The sequence below is a fragment of the Terrapene carolina genome, unplaced genomic scaffold (assembly GCF_002925995.2).
Source record: "Terrapene carolina triunguis isolate 2854851 unplaced genomic scaffold, T_m_triunguis-2.0 Scaffold180, whole genome shotgun sequence".
NCBI classification, from domain to species: Eukaryota; Metazoa; Chordata; order Testudines; family Emydidae; genus Terrapene; species Terrapene triunguis.
In genome coordinates, this window is record NW_020664531.1 from 7,489,289 (window position 1) to 7,508,841 (window position 19,553).

At 45.1% G+C, this 19,553-nt stretch overlaps 1 protein-coding gene across 1 annotated transcript in view; it reads left to right on the forward strand.

Annotated features, from left to right (window-relative positions):
• The window catches only part of LOC113407020 (ATP-binding cassette sub-family A member 13-like), a 289,939-nt gene that overhangs the window by 145,081 nt on the left and 125,305 nt on the right, over positions 1–19,553 (forward strand). The window contains exon 42 of the mRNA XM_026654099.1: positions 4,572–4,677. Within this exon, the coding sequence (XP_026509884.1) occupies positions 4,572–4,677 (106 nt within the window). The remainder of the gene's footprint in view (positions 1–4,571; positions 4,678–19,553) is intronic.

Consider the following 19,553-nt stretch of genomic DNA (forward strand, 5'->3'; position numbering starts at 1 on the left):
GTTCTTACCCACGAAAGCTTATGCTCCCAATACTTCTGTTAGTCTTAAAGGTGCCACAGGACCCTCTGTTGCTTTTTACAGATTCAGACTAACACGGCTACCCCTCTGATAATTAAATGAAACTACACCTTTATCACAAAGCCCTGTAGAACTGAATAAATACATAAGCTCTTTGAAATACTGACCTTCTTTTTGTTATATCTGAGTACAATTGTTAGCACAATGTGCTACTGCAATAAGAGTAATAAAATAATAATAAAGATAATTTACAGGTTTTTATAACCGTTCTTTAGAATGTAATGGTGAATTATATCCTTGCTGTAGAATTCTATGGGGCGAGTCAAAAAAGCCTATGAAAGGTTGTCATTCTCTTTGAAATTATACAGGGTGGTTTACACTTTGTATGGAAAGGATATAATCTATTATATTTTATGGGTGGTTAGATTATTCTCTATATGATTGGTTTCATCCCTCTTGAATTCTATAGGACTTTTACACAAAGGGAAATGATAGCCCTACAGAAACCAATCAGAGCAAACATATAACATTCATCAGCATATTTCTCTGGATCATTCAGTTTAAAGATACCTGCCCTTGGTTGTTTTCTGCACAAAAGCAAATAAGCTTTCCTAAATGGCAACAGATATTGATGCATCATGCCGTACCTTGAAGACTAACATGTTAATTTGTGGTGATTTCTGTCATCTCTGCACAGTCATCATTAGCTATTGTTACCTTCATTCTCTATTTTCTTATCAAAAGCCTTTTTCTGCTGGCAAGTAAATGGATAGCACATAATAGTTCTACTGAGTCTATTCAAATAATTCAATCTGGAAACAAAGAACTCTGACTTTAAAGGGAGAATGTATCAAGTGATTGTTTGTGCAGAGGGCACCGCCCCCCCCACCTTGCTGTTTTTCAGCCCATTTGTGTGGAACACTTGTACCCTTTCAAAAACTTAACTCTTTAAGGGAGACCATATTGCCACTCATGTCTAGGAAGCATCTTGCGAGTGGAAAACGTCACTGTCATGTCAAACCCATTCTTATAATCTTAGCTACATTTGATTTTAACTGTTTTCTCCTTGTCTGAATTAGGAATAATATAATATAAATATAAGCAATAAGCCAAGAGTTGGAATTGGGGGAGAATTGGGTCCATGATTTATTAAAATCACTACATAACACTTAGAGCTGGCTAGAGGATAACGAATCCATTTCATGACAACTTTTGAGGTTTTGAAATTTGTGTTCATTCTGCATCGGAATGTTCTTGCAAAATGGAATTGTGATGAAACATCCATTTCCAGATTGAAAAGGTTTTCTGTTCAGATCTTTCTCTCTTGAAATGACCAGAAAGTCCATACTGGATCACAAACATTTTCCTGGCAACATTTTGTTAAAATAGATACAGCTCCATCAAATGTTTCACCTTCAACAAAACAGCAAGTTTCAATGAAAAAAACAAACATTTAATCAAAAATGATCCAGTCAGCTCTACTAACACTAATGTAGCGTGAGTTTGTTTTGTATGCTATTTGGGCTGTCTGCCTTCCATCATGACCTGTCATTGATCCATGTCTAAAAAATATGCTCTAGTTCAAACAGGAATTATTTTAGGGAAGTACTGCGCTCTTTGTTATGTGGGCAGTCAGCCTACATGATCACAAGCGGGTCCCTTGTGGCCTACCACAAGTCTACCAGTGACTTTGTTGTGTACCTGCCTTTGGCTCTTTGAAAGTGCAGGCAATTTCTTTTGGAAGTTGTGATCTGTGCAGTGTCTCTCTTCTTCTGAGGCTGTGTCTATATCACACCACTGTTCGGATTACAGGGGTGTGACTAGCAATTCGCACTCAAGTGCTGTGCTGTAACTTCCCTTTTTGGATGTTGCAGGCATGAACTAAAAGGTTCCTATTTTGCATTAATATAGTCCAGCTATTCACACACTTGTAGCTCAAACTGTGGGCCATATAGACGAGTCCTGAATGTTACAGCTAAATAAGTGTGTTCCTGTTGTCTGCTAAACCTAGCTCTCTTGTGCATTAGTTTCCCTGTTGACACAAGAAATACAGTTAATGGCTATGAGCATACTCCTGAACCATTTAAATCTATGGGATGTTCGCCATTGATTCCAGCTGCAGCCATAGGAGCATTCACTGTCTGAAGAAAGGATAAAAATAACACAAAAATGGAAAAAGAGAGGATAATTGCATCTATAGTTCTGACAGTGTTCTATGTTTAAGATAAAATAGTAGTAGGAGTAAAGATTTTGATGATATTAAAGTTCTTAAAAAATCAGAACTGTCACATGGATATGTGACCTGATACTTCCCAGGTATCATTAAAAAATACAGACATACAGAGCCATATAGGATTCAAACATTCCCAAATATGGATCTGAATATCCGTAAAGCTGAAGATTTTCAGATCTGGAGTTTTGATTGAGGGCTATCTGTATTTTTATTTTTAAAGGTAAACAAGCAAAATATGTAACATTCTTCCCAACTCACGCATATGTTTGTGGGAACTTCAGTGGTTCCTAGTACAAGAACAAGAGATTATAGTAGGGAAAACGTGATTAACCTTTAAGCAGTGTTTCCCTACTATTTTGGCCATATGTATTGATTATTTTTTTCTACCTTCTCTTCTGTTGTTGTTCTCTATTTCCTGGACTATATTGACTCTGTTTCCATCATGTTATCTCCCAGGATCTTTGCTGCCCTTTCATCAACAGGTTCTTGACCAGCAGCCATTTTCTAATACAAAAATTAAATGAGCATATCCAGGGCTTAGCAGTTTTGTTTTTACAGTGGAAATTGAGTTAAGTGGGACTGAAAGACCCTAAAATGCTGCTGAAATAGTAGCTTGATACTTTGGTTGCAAGGACAGTCTACAACTTTTTGTCATTCTCTTCACCCTCTCCCTCATCCTCCACCATCTGCTTCTATTTTCTTCTCTCATCTACTCATTAAGGGAGCTTCCCTTTCTCCCATCACCTAAAGGCACAGATCTGCACTGAGATGGCACAGGGGTCCATGCACCTCCTTCCCGAAATCTCCCCTCCTACTTCAGAGATGATGCTAGCACTGGCAGTAGCATTTCAGTTCTGTTCCCAGGTCTGTCACAGACTTTCATTGGGACATTGGACAAATTACAATCTGTGTGGTTTAGTTTCCATCTGTACAGTAGGGACAGTGATACGTTCCTGACTCTCAGGGGTGTTGAAGATGAAATTCATTAATGCTTGTGACATGTTCAGATACCATGGTGGGTGACTGAAATACTTAATTAGAGACGGGCATTTGCTCTGGTTTTTAGTTATGAGCTTCTGGCTTTGCAATATTGGAAATTGGTGCACAGTGGTGACATCATCAAACCGTCCCACAGGAGCCAATCAAGATATGGGTTTGGACAGTCTGTGTCCCCCTCTAGGCTCTAATACAGAAACAGCGTGAGACACTTAACTTCCTCTGTCCTTGAACTAATGGCCAAAACAGTTCACTTAAAGTTGCCATGTAGCTAGGCAGTCCGTCATCGCTATTAAACAGCAATTATATTGACTAAACAAAACACAATCCATGTAGCTAGCAGACTTCAGTGGAGCAAGAAACTGCCTTTCCTCAAAGCTAATGTATTTCAAATTGATTGGCTTTTATTATCCATTGTATGGTGGACTCCTTAGCTACTATGCGCTTTTGTTATAGCCAATATTGGATTCCTTTGTGGGAGCAATTAAATATGGCCATGAAAGTTTTTTAACATTGGGAGTGCACATCAAGTCCTGATTATAACAAACAGGAGGTTTCAGCAAGATAGAGTCAAAGTTGCTTATAATTTTAGTGAGAGCTCTGTTTAAAGGTGCCCATGAGAGGCATATGCTCTGCTGAATTGATGTGCAAGCTTACACTGGAAGCAAAATCTGAAATTTCTAGACACAAATTTGGAGTTTCTAGGCTATGCTGTGTTGTTACAGATGGCTTTGGGGGGAAAAATACTTCAGAAAAGAGCTAATTTTTCAACATCTCCTATCACAAATATATCTTGGGCCAAATTCACGGTTGACAAAATTGAAAGTGGGCCTGCTTACCCCAGCAGTGGATGTATTTAGGTTTCTTTTCTTGTTAATCTAAAATCCTCCCCCAGACCACCTGTGCCTTCTCTTCTCCCTTCCTCTTCTCCCCCGCCCCCCCCCCCCCTCAGTGGGGAGTTAGTGCTGCTTCTAGTGTGCATTAACTCTGGACTCTATGCGTCCTACGACTCCGCACCTGGGAGACTCCGTCAATGACAGCAGGGTTGTTGAAAGAGCTATGCAATTAGAGGGCAGAGAGGACCAAAGAGCGGTGTGCAGGGGTCAGCGGCTCTCCATGTAGGTACTTCTGAATCCATGGAATATTTACTCCTCTCCACTGGAGGGAAAGATCTTGCCCAAAGTAATTACACTGGATCAGTAATTTATAGGAATGTTCCAGCAGAGTGGAGTGGGGTGGTGCATCCTAGTCTGATGCCCTGGGTGATGAAGGGTGAAAGCCAGTTATGGCAAATAGGTCTCATTTCTCTTTCTATTTCACAAAGGTATTTTTGAAGCTGCTGCAGGACACAGAGCAAATGCCACAAGTTCCCCTGGCAGAGGAGTTGGGGCTCTCCCACATTAACAGCTGTGAATCAACCTACCAAAACTGTAAGTAGAAAATTAAGTTTTCCTTGAAAGCAATTGTGTTCATACAAGTAAGAGACTTGCAGCTAAACAGGCTAAAACTTTCCTAGCTTAGGCAGCATGTGGGAATGTTGCCATGTGTCCCCACAGTGCTCTGGTAGTGCCCTTTCCCATGCATGTGAAGTAGCCAAACAATCCTCCTCAGATGATACACTTCATGCTGCTCACTCTAACTAGGGGCATTTTGAGACAAGCTTTGTGTCCTCTGTCACAATAACCTCCAGTCAAGGCTGTCACTATGACATAGCACCTGTGTCAAAGAGAACTGTCGCCTAATTGACACCATCACTCACCAAGTGCAGACAACTGTGGGTTGGGATTTTCAAACTGTTCAGTGCTGGCTTAGCTCCACTCCCATTGAAATCTGTGTTTTATCACTGTCTTCAATGGGGCATTGAGTGCTTTTCAAAATCTCTCTCAATACCCTGTGGTGACTTGTACATTAGTTAATTAACTAGTCCTGCCTACTACTTTTCTTGTCATATACATATGGTGGTGGAAATGTGCATGGGGAATGGATGTGACAAGAGTTCCTCTGAAAAAAATAAAATAAAATGAGGACAACAACAAAAACTTCATGAGAGATTAAAACAGTTGCTCGATTAAAAGGTACAGTTCGGGGTAACCCTTTATTTTATAACTGACATACAATTCTGTCTTACTGGAAGATTCCAATTAGATAGCACAGTGCTGTTAGATTTGTTTGTCCTCTCTATGTTGCATTTTCATTAGGGTCTAAGAATTGCAGTTTCTATGGTAATCAATATTTGAATTATATTGTATCTAATAACTTAAGCTATAATTACCAGCTAACCTTCCAGGATGTGTCTTCATTTGGTATTTGGCATATAATTAAAGAATTGGTAATTAATTCCATATTTCTGAGGCTGATAAATTATTATAAGAAAATATGGTTATAATGTCATTTCTATGGGAAGGAAGATGGAGGAGAAATTTTCATTCAAGGCTGATGACTGTCATTCATCATTAAGCACAATTGTGAAGTGTAGGCATAAGGGCTTGGGAAATTGCTCATGAAAGCTATCCATCTCTGTTAGTTAACCAGAATACTCCATGGGCAATAGCTTGACCTGTATACTTTTGTCTCTGAAAGCAGACTCAAAGATAGAAAAAGTTTGTGACTTTCTCAGAGCAGTTCAATGGATTTTAGAAAGGCCCAAAAGCAAATGGCTGGATTATTAAGAACACCACCACTAAAGAGCTATGAGCTAAAGAGAATTTGGGTTAGAGAGCTGTTGTGATGATGCATGCTGGAGAACATCACTGGAGTCAATCTCTTGGACCCCTGCAATTGGTCTGCCCATAATGGAACTATCTTATATGGCCACACCGATCTGAGGAAGTTGGGTGTGTTAGGGTCCATGCCAGTAGCTTTAGGTTTAGCATGAATCTGTAAGGGTCAAATCTGTGTAGTGGGGCTACCTATTCCTCTCCCCATGCCTAGCAATAGTCAGCTGTGGTCTTGAATGTCCTAAAGCGGTTGTTGGAGCTGCAGGTACTTTCCCATGTTGTTGCACTTCAGAGTGTTTTCCACAGATTAAAGCTCTTTTATTGGAATTGATCCATTTGTCCAATTCAGGTCCATAATAAAGCCACATGATTGGATCTGGACTGCGGGCTGACATTTGGTCCTAATTTGATCTGTCTTTCCTAAAAACTATTTTGTTCTTCAAGGAGAGAAGGTCAAATCATTCTGGGACACGTTCTGATGGGTGTTACTCAGTGCGTATAAAGGTATCAGTCTGGCCTTGTGAGAGCATGTAGCATCTGTGTGTGTGTGTTGGTGAAACAGTGCTGATGTTGGAACAGGTACTGCAAAAGATTTATAAACAACAAAAGGCAAAAAACCAAAACTTTAAGATCCCAGAATGACAGGATTTGGCCAATCAGCAGTTTGCAAGAAACACACAGGACTTCAATTCAACAAAGTCCTTAAACATGCTCTTAACTTTAACCATGTGCTTGTGCCCCATTGAAGGCAAAGGGACGTAATCACATGCTTAAAGCTAAGCACATGCTTAAGTGCACTGATGAACAGGGATGGACTGCTGAATTGGGGTTGGAACCCTAAACATCAACACGAAAGTAAAGCAACAACTTGTTTACCCAGTGTTTGTTTTAACGCTTTTAATGTATTTGTAATTTTGGAGTCTATACACATTTACTTGTCATTTCCAATTGGTAATATTTATTACTTTGCAGAAGCTCTGTTGGTCCCCATTAATTTATTTTCAATAAAGATTAGATGATTATATAGCTCTTCTCTTTCTGTGAAGAGTAGATAGAATTTTTAACATCATGGAATGACTATACAGTTGTCTATGATGTGTGCTTATAAAACTGGACCACAAGGGAGGAAAGGAGCAATTAAGGAATATGAATATTTTGCTGAGGAGCTAAATGAATAATCTGCATCACTTTTCACTACAGAGGATGTTGGCAAGGTACTTACCCTGGATCTAATCTTTTCTGAATATAAAGATAAAGTACAGTCAGGGGCTGAGGTATCAAAGTTATGTTCAATGAAACTGAAAGGTGGCAAATGTAAAACTAATAAAAGGTCATACTTTTCCACACAACATATGATTAACCTGTGGTACTCAGTGCGGCAATAGATCACTGAAGCCAAAAGCTTTGCAGCATTGAAAAAGAAGTAGACATTTATTCAGATAACAAGAAATCCATGTTTATAATAGTGTAAGTTTTAAAAAAATGAATGGCTTGTACCCAGAAGCATAGGATTATCCAATCTCCTACCATTGGGGTCACAAGGAGACTTTCCCTGGGGGCAGATTATCCCATCACTGCTACTGTCGGCTTTCTCGTACCTTTCTCTGAAGCAGCAGGTATTAGCCACTGTTAGAAGCAGATACTGGACTAGATGGACCACTGCTCTGACTCTAATTTAAAAAAACTAGCACTATACCATATCAATAAGGTACATGTTTAATGCACTAAGAACTGGCTAATTGACAGATCTCAAAAATAGTCATCAATGGGGAATCATCATTAAATGTGGATGTTTGTAGTGAGGAACCACAGGGACCAATGCTGGGCCCAGGAGTATTCAATACAAACATCAATGATCTGGGAGTAAATATAAAATCACTCCTGATAAAATTGCAGATGAGAAAAATGTTGTTAGAATGGTAAATAATGATGGGGACAGGCATCCACAGTATGATCTGGATTGCTTGGTAAACTGGGCCCATTCACACAAGATGTGTTTTTAATACAGCTAAATGCAAAGTTCTATGTTTTGGAATGCAGGCCATACCTACGGAATGAGGGATAATTTCCTAGAAAGCAGTGACTTTGAAAACTGGTCCTAGTAGACCAGTAATGGAACATGAGCTCCCATTGTGATGTCATCACAAAACGGGCTAATATGATCCTTGGATGTATAAATAGGGGGGTAGTGAGTTAGGAGTCTGGAGGTGATTTCACATATGGCTAGAGCACTGAGGAGACCAAGACTGGAATACTGTATCAAGTTTTGGCATCCACATTTTAAAAAGAAGGTTGAAAAATTGGAGAGGGTGCAGAAATGATTCCAAGGAATGATTGACAGCTGGAGAAAATGCCTTGCCCTGAGCACTGTAAATAGCTCAATCCGCTTAGCTTATAAAAAAATTGAGGTGGTGTCAATTTCAGTGGGTAAGTAATTCTACTCAGACACAAATATAGGGTACTCAGGGTATCATTACTCTAGCAGAGAAATGCATAACAAGAACCAATGGCTGGAAATTAAATTGGAAATAAGGTGTGTGTTTAACAGTGAGGGTTATTAACCACTGGAGCAAACCACCAAGGGAAGTGGTTGATCCTCCCTCTTGAGGTCTTCATATCAGTATTAAATGCCTTTGTGGAAAATTTACCTTAGCTAAATGTAAGTTATTGGGCTCAATATAGGGGTACCTCAGTGAAATATATTGGCCTGTGATATGAGTTCAGACTTAATGATTTTGTGGCCTTAACCTTTTTGAATCCCTGTTGGCAATTCCTACATTTGATAGAATTCCAAAAATAGCGGATGGCGGGAGGGCAGTAGATGTAATATATTTGGGGATATATTGTGCCACTGGTTTTTAAGTGGAACTCTGCATTCTGTTCCCTGGAGAGTTTTGTTTAAAAAGATGGATGATGGATTTTAATAAATCTTTCAATACTATGTCTCGAAATCTTACTGGAAAAATTAATTTGTGTTGGCATGGTGTGGCAGATCCCTTCATAGAGTTTGGTACCACCCTTAGCTTTGATAGTGCCTCTCCTGGTACTGGATGGGAGTGTATCTCATTTGCTATTGCCTGTGCTGATCCCCCATTCCTCTTTGGGACCAATGCTGCCCCCATGTTGGGCTTCAGACAACTCTGACTCTTTGCCCCATTGGGGCTACTTCCCCTGTTATCACCAGAGAACCTCAGGGACTCCTGAATATCCAGTTCAGAGTCATCTCACCTTCATCGTTGCCCAATAGGCTGGTCTGTGGGGCTGGGGTCAGGCTCAGGGCAGACTGTCAAAAAGCAGGACAGAAACCCCACTCCGATTGTATGTTCTATAATCAGACTTCACCAACCGAGCAACAAGTGTGGACTCTTAAAGCACTATGACAGGTCTCACCATGGTGTCATAGACATTCCCCTTGGGCATTCGAGTCTAACTTGCCATCCAGGCAAGCTGGACTTAGTGATAGATGGTCCCTTACACTAAAACGCACAACAATATTCAGGTTACTTCCAGTCCCACAGGACCAGTCCCTTATCCCAAGTCAGTTGTTCTCAGATCTCAAACCAAGACAACACTTATAGCCCATCCTGTAATAAACTAATTAAAGGTTTATTAACTAGGAAAAATAAAAGAAGGTTTTTTAAAAGGTTCAAACAGGAAACACACATACACACAAATCAGTTACAGTCTTAGATTTAAAAAGGTAATAAACTTCTATACTGAGCAGCTCTATATGTCCTCTAGGGATAACCCATGCCAAGCACTAACTAATCATGCTGCCTCCATCCTAGCATAGAATCATAGAATCATCCCGGAAACAAGCCAGCAGCTTTGTTGACCTCCTCAGACTAATGACCACAACAAGAACTACCTATTTGTCCAAATAGGTTGCTAAACCATCAACCTCAGCCTGGACCAATCCACACAAGAGATCCACTTCCTGGACACTACAGTGCAAATAAGTCACATAAACACCACCACCCTATACCGGAAACCTACCGACCGTTATACTTACCTACATGCCTCCATTGTCTACAGCCAAGCCCTAAGATACAACTGCATTTGCTCCAATTCCTCAGACAGAGACAAACACCTACAAGGTCTCTACCAAGCAGTCTTAAAACTACAATACCCACCTGGGGAAGTGAGGAAATAGATTGACAGAGCGGGACGGGTACTCAGAAGTCACCTACTACAGGACAGGCCCAACAAGAAATTCACTACTAGAAATATGTACAGGTTGAGGTTATCCCTTTACCTCAGTGTACTGAAAAAGTGAGGTGAAAAGCCAGGGGCAAGAACGATAGATTGTAGAGGTAAAACTGGTGATTTTTTTTTTTAATGGTACCTGCCCAATAACATTATCTATTTTGCCCTCATCACCTATCTGATCCCTTGCCCCTTGGTATTCCTTCTTTGATTTAGATCTTAATTTTCTCGTTCATTAATGTGAATTTTCCAAAATCAGCACATTATGCTTTCCTATTTGTGGTGAATTTTTTCCCCATAATTCAGTTAGTTTTTGGAAGTTTAGGTCAGTGAAACAAAGCACCAGATACTTATTTTTAGTGTGTGTTAAGCCATGTATTTAATCTTAAAGCGGAGTCTCAACAGCCAAAAATTGTCACCTTTTGAGATGCTCCTTCCCCCCACTCAATGAATTTTATTTTGCTGTCTTTTTCTTGGGTTAAATATTCCCTGTGTTCCCTGGAGTAATGATGAGCAAATATACAATCCTACTGTATATGACTCAGAGTTTGACATGGCTGCTCAAAATCTTTATGAGAGATATCCATCAGTTTAGAGAAATAAATGATTGTTCCATATTTTAAATTTAGTTTACTTTATTGAAGAAAATGAAAATATGGTGAAGAGGAGAAAAAGGTGTAATAAAGCCTAATGTACTGTGAAATAGAATGATGTTTGGAAATCAAGGCAGTCCTTGGTAAACAGTTTACAGTATTTTACATGAACATTATAAAACATCAATATCAAAGGCTCTGTATTTACTCTTCATGTAAATTATAAGTTCTTCGAGTCATTGCTCATATCGATTCCAATTAGGGGTGTGCACGCCGCATGCACAGTCGTCAGAAAGTTTTTCCCCTAGCAGCACCCGTCGGGTCATCTGTGGAGCCCCTTGGAGTGGCGCCTTCATGGCACTCAATATATGACCCTGCCGACCCGATGCCTCCTCAGTTCCTTCTTACTGCCCGTGACGGTCGTTGGAACTGTGGCGTCTTGCTCAGCAAATTCTCCACGTTTTCCTAGCTCTTGTTTCTCGTTGTTCTTATACCTTTTATTTAGTTTCTTGTAGTTTATTTTAGAAGTAGTTTGTAGCAGTTGGGCTGGGGGGTTTACACTCCATCCTGACCACTTTTTTTGGGGAGGGCTTTCATGCCCAAGTCCCAGGGGTTCAAGCCCTGCAAGTCCTGCTCCAAGCCCATGCCAACAGGCAACCCCCATGATGCTTGTCAGAAGTGTCTGGGGGAGGCTCACCAAGCCGATAGGTGCAGGATTTGCAAAGGGTTTCACCCTAGAACCAAAAAGGAGCGAGACTTTCATCTTAAGCAGCTCCTTATGGAGGCGGCTCTTAGACCTCAGCCTCCTTTGGCGCGGCAGGACCCGGCACTGAGTTCTTCGGTGGTGGAAGTGGCATGGTGGACAGACTCTAGCAGAGACCCGTGGCACCCCTGCTCCCCGGTACTGAAACCGGCGGGATCGACCCAGCACCGCTCCCACTCTCCGGCGCAGAAGCGGCACTGGATGCAAGGGAAGAGTGGCTCTCCGTCCCAAAGGCCCACCCCTCTGGAGCCGGCCAATGGGGTGCGTCCTCGTGAGGAGCACTTCAGCCCGGCAAGGGTGACCGTTGAGTCCGGTGCCGTTGGTCTCCCCGGCCCACATCATCAAGGAGGTAGAGCTACCATCCACTCCGGACACCTTTGCAGCCGCGAGGGACCTCATCGCCATGATGGCGCCAAGGTCACCTACGATTCGCACCAAGCCTCCGGTACCACAGCGCATGGCACTGTCTCGAGGCAAGCCAGTGATGATCTGGTTGTCGGCACCGCTGATCGAGTCCTGGCACCGGTTGGACTTGCGGCACTACTCCAGGTCGTGCCAGCGCTCCCAATCATGCTGCCGAGCTGCACGTCGGTCCCCTTCGCAGAGCAGGTCCTGGACAACCCTGCATAGCTCCAGGTCATGGTACCGCTCTAGATCGCAGCACTGCTCCCCAGCCGCACGGCACCACTCACTGGCTCATCTCCGTTCAGTGCTGTCCTGGCCCTCGCGATCCCGATCCTGGTCCTCGGACTCAGAGGCTGGATCTAGGCACTCAGTGCGGGACCGGCACCTGTCAGGCTGTGGATGCTCTGAGGTGGGGACAGGGCCATGGCAGGGACCAGCACAGTGGCCATTCTGGACCCCGTGGGCACACCACCAGGCCCAGGATGCCCAGTCTAAAGGCTCCCAATAGGCCACCTCTGAACTGAGGGTGCCGGATGCCTCAGCCAGTCGACCCACCCCTAGAGGTGCTGAGGAGGCGCCATGCCTCCTTCCCCCTTGGAACCAACTCCAACTCTGGTTCCTGAGTCGGGGGCTACCAGTGAAGCAAGTTCTGAAGCTCCTGATGAGCAGGAGGGATGGGAGGACCTGGTTCCCCCATTGGCTTCATCCTCCTCCCCAGATGAGGCCGTCACAGGCACTTTCATCTCTGGACCACCTCCTATAGACAGCTGCGCCCATCAGGACTTTCTGCTCAGGGTAGCATGTAACATGGGTCTGCAGGCCGAGGAGGTTGTGGAGTCAGAGGACCCAGTGGTGGATATTCTGGCCCCAGAAGGTCCTTCAAGGGTGGCTCTGCCCCTCATCAAAACTATACAGGCCAATGCCAAGACTATCTGGCAGACTCCAGCCTCTGTCCCTCCCACAGCCAAGGGCGGTGAGAGGAAGTACTTCGCGCCCTCAAAGGGATACTAATACCTCTTTATGAACCTGCAGCACTGTTCGTTGGTGAGAAATGAGAAAGAGGCAGGGACAGCAGGCCCCAGTGCTCAAGTCCAAAGAGTCCAAGCGCCTGGACTTGTTTGGCCGTAAAGTGTACTCCAACCAGTAGGCAATTCTGAGCCAATATAACTTCAGCTCCTGGAACTTGATGTTCAAGTTCAAGGACCTTGTGTCAACTGAGTCCAGGGAGGAGTTTGGGGCCATAGTAGAGGAGGGCAAGGCGGTGGCACGGACCTCTTTACAAGCCTCACTGCATGCTATGGACTTGGAGGTGCGCACCTTGTCCTCAGGTATTGCCATGAGACAACCTCATGGTTGCAAGCCTTGAGCCTACCGCCCGAGGTTCAGCAGACAGTGTAGGACCTGCCTTTGATGAGGCAGGCCTGTTCGTGGAGCAGACTGACTCTCGGCTGCATAGTCTAAAAGACTCAAGGGCTACTATGAAATCCTTGGGTATGCACACCCTGGCAAACCAACGGAAACACTTCAAGCCTCAAGAACCACAGCAGCGCTCCTACCCTCCTCGGCCGAGGCAGGACTTTTACAGATGAAGGGGCAGTGTACCAGGGTTGGGACTCACCACCGCGGCGCCTCATACTGGTTACTCCGGGAATTAGCTCAGTCCAGTGGAGCATCCCCTCTCGGTGGCATCCTACCCGTTGTCTCACCCTTGGTTGGCGTGTCTGGACCCGCGTTGCTCCCAAGCTCGCGGCATCCTCTTCGAGCCACTACCCTCCGGCAGTGCCCCTTAGTCCATCCACGCCCCCTTCCGGAGGGGGGAGGGGGTCAATCAGCAGTCTCTATGTCCAGCCACCATAGTCAACCACACCCTCCAAAGTCTAATCCCTCCTGTCAGGGATCCGGCGTGGTCTATAATGGCTGCTCCCTACAGCCAATGGGTGGGGGTACTGTAAGGGGGGAAAGGGGGGACCCAGGCCCGCCCTCTACTCTAGGTCCCGGCCCAGGGACCCTCTGGCGGCAGCCTCACTGTCCTCCCTCTCTCCCCTCCGTCTGCCTACTTCCCCGGGCTGCTTCCCCTACGGCCCCTTGCACCCGCTAGGCCCTTCTCTTCAGGGCCTGCAGCCTGGCAGGCCTCAGGTTAGAGCTCCCTTTTGCTCCTCGAGCCTGGCCAGCACTGTGCTGTCCGCGGTGCTAGTGTCCCTGCTCTGGAGACAGACCTTCCCCTGTCGAAGGCCTGGGAGACTGCCTGCTGCTCTTCCTGAGCAGCCTTTTATAGGGCTCAGCCGGGCCCTGATTGGCTGCCTCCAATCTGTGCCCTGATTGGCTCCCAATAAGCCCTTCTCTCTTTGGCTGTGTCTGCGCAGGCCCACTGGCCTGACGCAGCCCATACTCTCAGGGAGTGGGGCAGCCGCCCCACTACAGGCAGGAATGGCAGAAGGAAGCCTTCCAATCCCCCTTCCAGACAAGGCCAGGGCCTGACCAAACCATCATCGGGTTCCAAGCAGGCCTTTTGAAGGGACGCCCGAGGACGGCACACCAGACTCATCCCCGGATCCTTCTCTACCCTTTTTGAATCATTTGTCCTACTTCTACTGTGCATGGTCCCAAATAACCTCGGACCGCTGGGTCTTCCGCATGGTGGAAGCGGGATACTCTCTCCAGTTCTGCTCTACCCTCCCTCCCACCCCTCTTCCCCGTCCCTCTTCAGGGACCCCTCTCACTAGCAACTCTGTATATAGGAGGTGCGGGCGCTCCTCGCCATAGGAGCGGTGGTGGAGGTTCCTCAGGAGCTAAGGGGCAAGGGATTCTACTCCTGATACTTCCTAATCCTCAAAGCCAAGGGGGGGGGTCTAAGACCCATCCTAGACCCACGTGGGCTCAACAAATTCATGGTAAAGTTGAAGTTCTGCATGGTCTCTCTAGGCACTATTATCCTCTCCCTAGATCTGGGAGACTGGTATGCCGCCCTCGACATGAAGGACGCGTACTTCCACATAGCGATTCGTCCAGTGCACAGGCACTTCCTGCACTTCGCAGTCAACCACGAACATTACCAATTCACTGCCCTACCATTCGGCCTCTCAACAGCCCCCCGAGTGTTCACCAAGTGCAAGTCGGTCGTGGCTGCTTTCCTCCATCAACAGCAGGTGCAAGTGTGCCCCTACCTCAATGACTGGCTGCTCAGGGGCCGCACCAGGGCACAGATGCAGTCCCAACTCTGCTTGGTCAGGTGCACATTAGAGCAGCTGGGTCTCCTCCTCGACTTGGAGAAGTTGACCCTGGAACCGACCCAGAGAATTGAATTCATTGGGGCAGTCTTAGACTCAGTCCAAGCGTGGGCCCTTCTACTGGAGTCCCGATTCCGAGCCATAACAGACATCGTTCAAAGCCTCCAGCAATTCCCTACCTCAACAGCAAGGGGGTGCCTGAGTCTCCTTGGCCACATGGCTTTTTGCACTTATGTCACCCGGCATACCAGGCTCCGGCTCAGACCATTGCAAACGTGGCTCAGCTCGGCCTGCCAACCGGGGTGCAACAGCTTGAATTCAGTGGTCAAGGTGCTGGGACAGGTCCTCATGTCCATTCGTTGGTGGCTCGACCCCCAAGCAGTGTGCGGAGGAGTCCCCTTCCACAACCCCCAACCTTCCTTGTCCCTGGTTATAGATGCGTTGGCTATGGGATGGTGTGTGTGTGGGGGGGGGTGCATCTGGGAGACTTCCAGATACAGGGCCTGTGGTCACAGGATGAGCTCTCCCTCCATATCAACATCAGGAAGCTGAGGGCGGTGTGCCTTGCTTGTCAGGCCTTCCAGGCCCGACTACAAAGACAGTGTGTAGCAGTTCTAATGGACAGCACCGCCACCATGTTTTACATCAACAAGCCAGGGGGACCCCGTTCCTCCCCCCTATGCCAGGAGGCCCTCTGGCTGTGGGAGTTCTGCTTAGCCCACTCCATTCACCTGGAAGCTTCCTTTCTACCAGGAGTTCAGAACACACTGACGGACTGCCTCAGCAGGTCCTTCCACACTCACGAGTGGTCCATCTGACCGGATGTCCTACACACCATCTTCCAAAGGTGGGGATTTCCCCAGGTGGACCTGTTTGCCACCTGACACAACAGGAAGTGCCCAATGTTCTGCTCCTTCCAGGGTCGCAGCTCAGGCTCCCTCACGGATGTGTTTCTGCCTTTCCCCCGTACCCTCTCATGCACAAGGTCCTGCTCAAGGTCTGCAGGGATGGGGCAAAGGTAATTCTGATAGCTCCAGCATGGCCTCGCCAGCACTGGTACACCACGCTACTGGAGCTGTCGGTAGACACACCAGTCACGTTGCCTCTCCTCCCCAACTTACTTACTCAGGACTGCGGTTGCCTCTGTCAGCCTTACCAATGGTCCTTCCACCTCACGGCTTGGAAGCTTCATGGCTGAACCCCGTGGAACTTCTGTGCTCGGAACAAGTAAGGGAGGTCCTCCTCCGCAGCAGGAAGCCCTCTATTAAAGCGGAAAAGATTCTTGTGTTGGTGTGACCAGCGTCGCACCCCCCCCCTCCAGGCGCCGGTATCCCTCATCTTAGAGTACCTCCTACACCTGAAACAGCAAGGTCTGGCGGCATCCTCCATAAGGGAACACCTCGCTGCAATCTTGGCCTTCCACCCGCGTGTGTCTGATCGATTGGTCTTTGCCAGCCCTGTGGTTGGTCGCTTCCTCAAAGGTTTGGACCGCCTACATCCTCAGATCCAGCAGCCTGTCCCTATGTGTGGGACCTTAACCTGGTCCTTTCCAGGCTCATGGGGCCTCCATTCAAACCAATGGTGACTTGCTCCCTCCTGTATCTGTCTTGGAAGACAGCTTTCCTGGTCACCATTACATCTGTGAGAAGGGTGTCTGAGCTAAAGGCCCTCACCTCGGAACTGCCTTACACGGTTTTCCACAAGGATAAGGTGCAACTCAGGCCATACCTGGCCTTTCTCCCCAAAGTGGTGTCGCACTTCCACACCAGCCAGGACATTTTCCTACCCGTCTCTTACCCTAAGTCTCATGCTAGTACCTGGGAGCAATGGCTACACTTCCTCGATGTTCGAAGAGCGCTAGCTTTCTACATTGAATGCACTAAGCCGTTCAGAAAATTGAACCAGCTATTGGTAGCAGTGGCAGACCGGATGAAAGGCCTCCTGGTCTCTTCTCAAACAATATCATCCTGGATCACATCCTGCATCTGCACGTGCTATGAACTGGCCAGAACACCAGCCCCAGCACTTACGGCACACTCCACAATGGCTCAGGCCTCATCAGCGGCGTTCCTAGCCCTGGTCCCGATCCAAGAAATCTGAAGGGCAGCAACTTGGTCCTCGGTACATACTTTCACCTCTCACTATATCATCATCCGGTACGCCAAAGATGACACGGCTTTCGGTAGAGTGGTGCTACAATCAGCATTTCCTTAACTCTAACCCCACCGCCTGGGTAAGGCTTGGGAGTCACCTAATTGGAATCAATACGAGCAATCACGGAAAGAAGAAAACAACGGTTGCTCACCTCCTGTAATTGTTGTTCTTCGAGATGTTACTCATATCCATTCCAAGCCCTCCCGCCTTCCCCTCTGTTGGAGTAGCCGGCAAGAAGGAACTGAGGTGGGGTTGGGTCGGCAGGGTCATATATTGAGCACCATGAAGGCGCCACTCCAGGGGGCTCCACAGTCGACCTGATGGGTGCTGCTAAGGGAAAAACTTTCCGCCGACTGTGCACGCGGCGTGCACACACCTAATTGGAATGGATATGAGCAACACATCTTGAAGAACAACCGTGACGAGAGGGAGTAACCGTTTTTAACTATGTATGCAAGGTAATCTAATTTACAAACTAAATTTAATATACCTTCGTGAAAGGGAAACACACGTGACATTTCTATGCTGTAGCTACTAAGGCTACATAAAGATTTCTTTTTAATTGACACAAAAATAAAAAAATTGAGATTTTGTAAACATGATGTAGGTAACATTGAAAGAAATTGCTACCATAGGACACATGGCACGTTGCAGAGTATGGTCTTTGTAAACCCAGACGAAGAAAAAATCTTCATATTTTTGGTACAAGATTTCATTTGAGATAAATTTTGGTCTTCACTCTCTGTGCCTCAGTTCCCCATGTAAAATGGAGATAAAACCACCTCACAGTGGTGTTGTGAAGATAATTTCTGCTACTTTAATACAAGAAATAAAAATAATTAATGTTAGTGGGGCATTTTGAATACTACAGCAATGAATGCAATTGAAAAGCCCATTAAGAATTTTTTTTTTTTTTTTTTTTTTAATATTCCATTACAGGGTTTGGATGGTATACATAAAGAATGGGTGGGAGGAATGTCACACACTGATTGGAGAGGATAAAAAAGAAATCCTGAATGGTTGCTAATTCACTGACTGCTTGCCATCTTCCAGCCTGTCTACAGAAAGTTAATTCTGGCATTTCCTAACTTTGCTTTATTTTTCAAGCTCAATTTACATTTTTAATAGGGAATATATATACGTGCACGCAGACGCGCGCGCACACACTTTAAAACATTAAGTATGTACTTGACATCACTGTTCAGGTAGCTGCCCCAAGAAATTCAGATGCATTAAATTATTCAGGCATTTTTAAAGTTCAAGTATTGTTATGTTTTCTCGTACAGTAGGAAAAATACTGCTAAGAATGCAGAGTGCTAATTAAAAGAACTTTTATTCCAGAAAAGGTTTATACAATGGCTAATTAAAGAGTTGTGATGTTGAGTCATTGGTTTTTTATCTCATCTAATGCATAAATATCTAATGAATAACTACCATACATAAAATACAGTTTGTTATGTTTTAGAGTTGTGCTAACAAGACTGTAGGTAGGGTTGATGGCACCTCCATTCTAAACTGCAGTTTCATTTGATTACAGATTTCTCAAAAGAATTAAAACAAAACAAAACTTCAGCTAAAATTACTCATGACCAGTCTGAGTTGAATTTTTTTCTAGTAAGCATCACGTAACTTCATTTTTTAGGTTATTCATTTTTGAATTATGAGAATGCGGTTTGGACACCAGGCTTCTTTTGTTTGTGTTTTAACCAAACCAGTGTTTCAGGTTTGGGGGGTTGTGAGAAAACAGCCTTATTTTTAAATGTGAGGCTTGGCTTGTATAAGGGCTAAGGCTTTTATTGCATTTGAGGAAAGGGGAAAACCACTTTATTTTATTTATAGGCCTTTCTGTAACGCTCCCCATTGTAGTATCTAAATGCCTCACAAACATTACAGAATAAACACACACACACTTGGTTTAGTGACAGTCAAATTTCCATCAGGCCACAGCCCACCAATGGAAAACCTGAAACGCATGGAAATAAAAAGCTAAGGGAAAAGTCTCTTGCATTCCTTATCTGCATGATCATATGGTTCAGCACTTCATCAGGCTTTCACTTCCACTTCCAACACATACCAAAAAAAACAATACATACCCAGATAACAGATGTTCTGGAATCAACAGACCAGCACATCTGACTGTCACACATTCTGTACATTGGGAAGTTATTTTGGCTTCAAATCGTTGACTCCACCATTAAAATTTTGCACTAGAATATGAGGGAAGGGGCTGGTCTACACTAC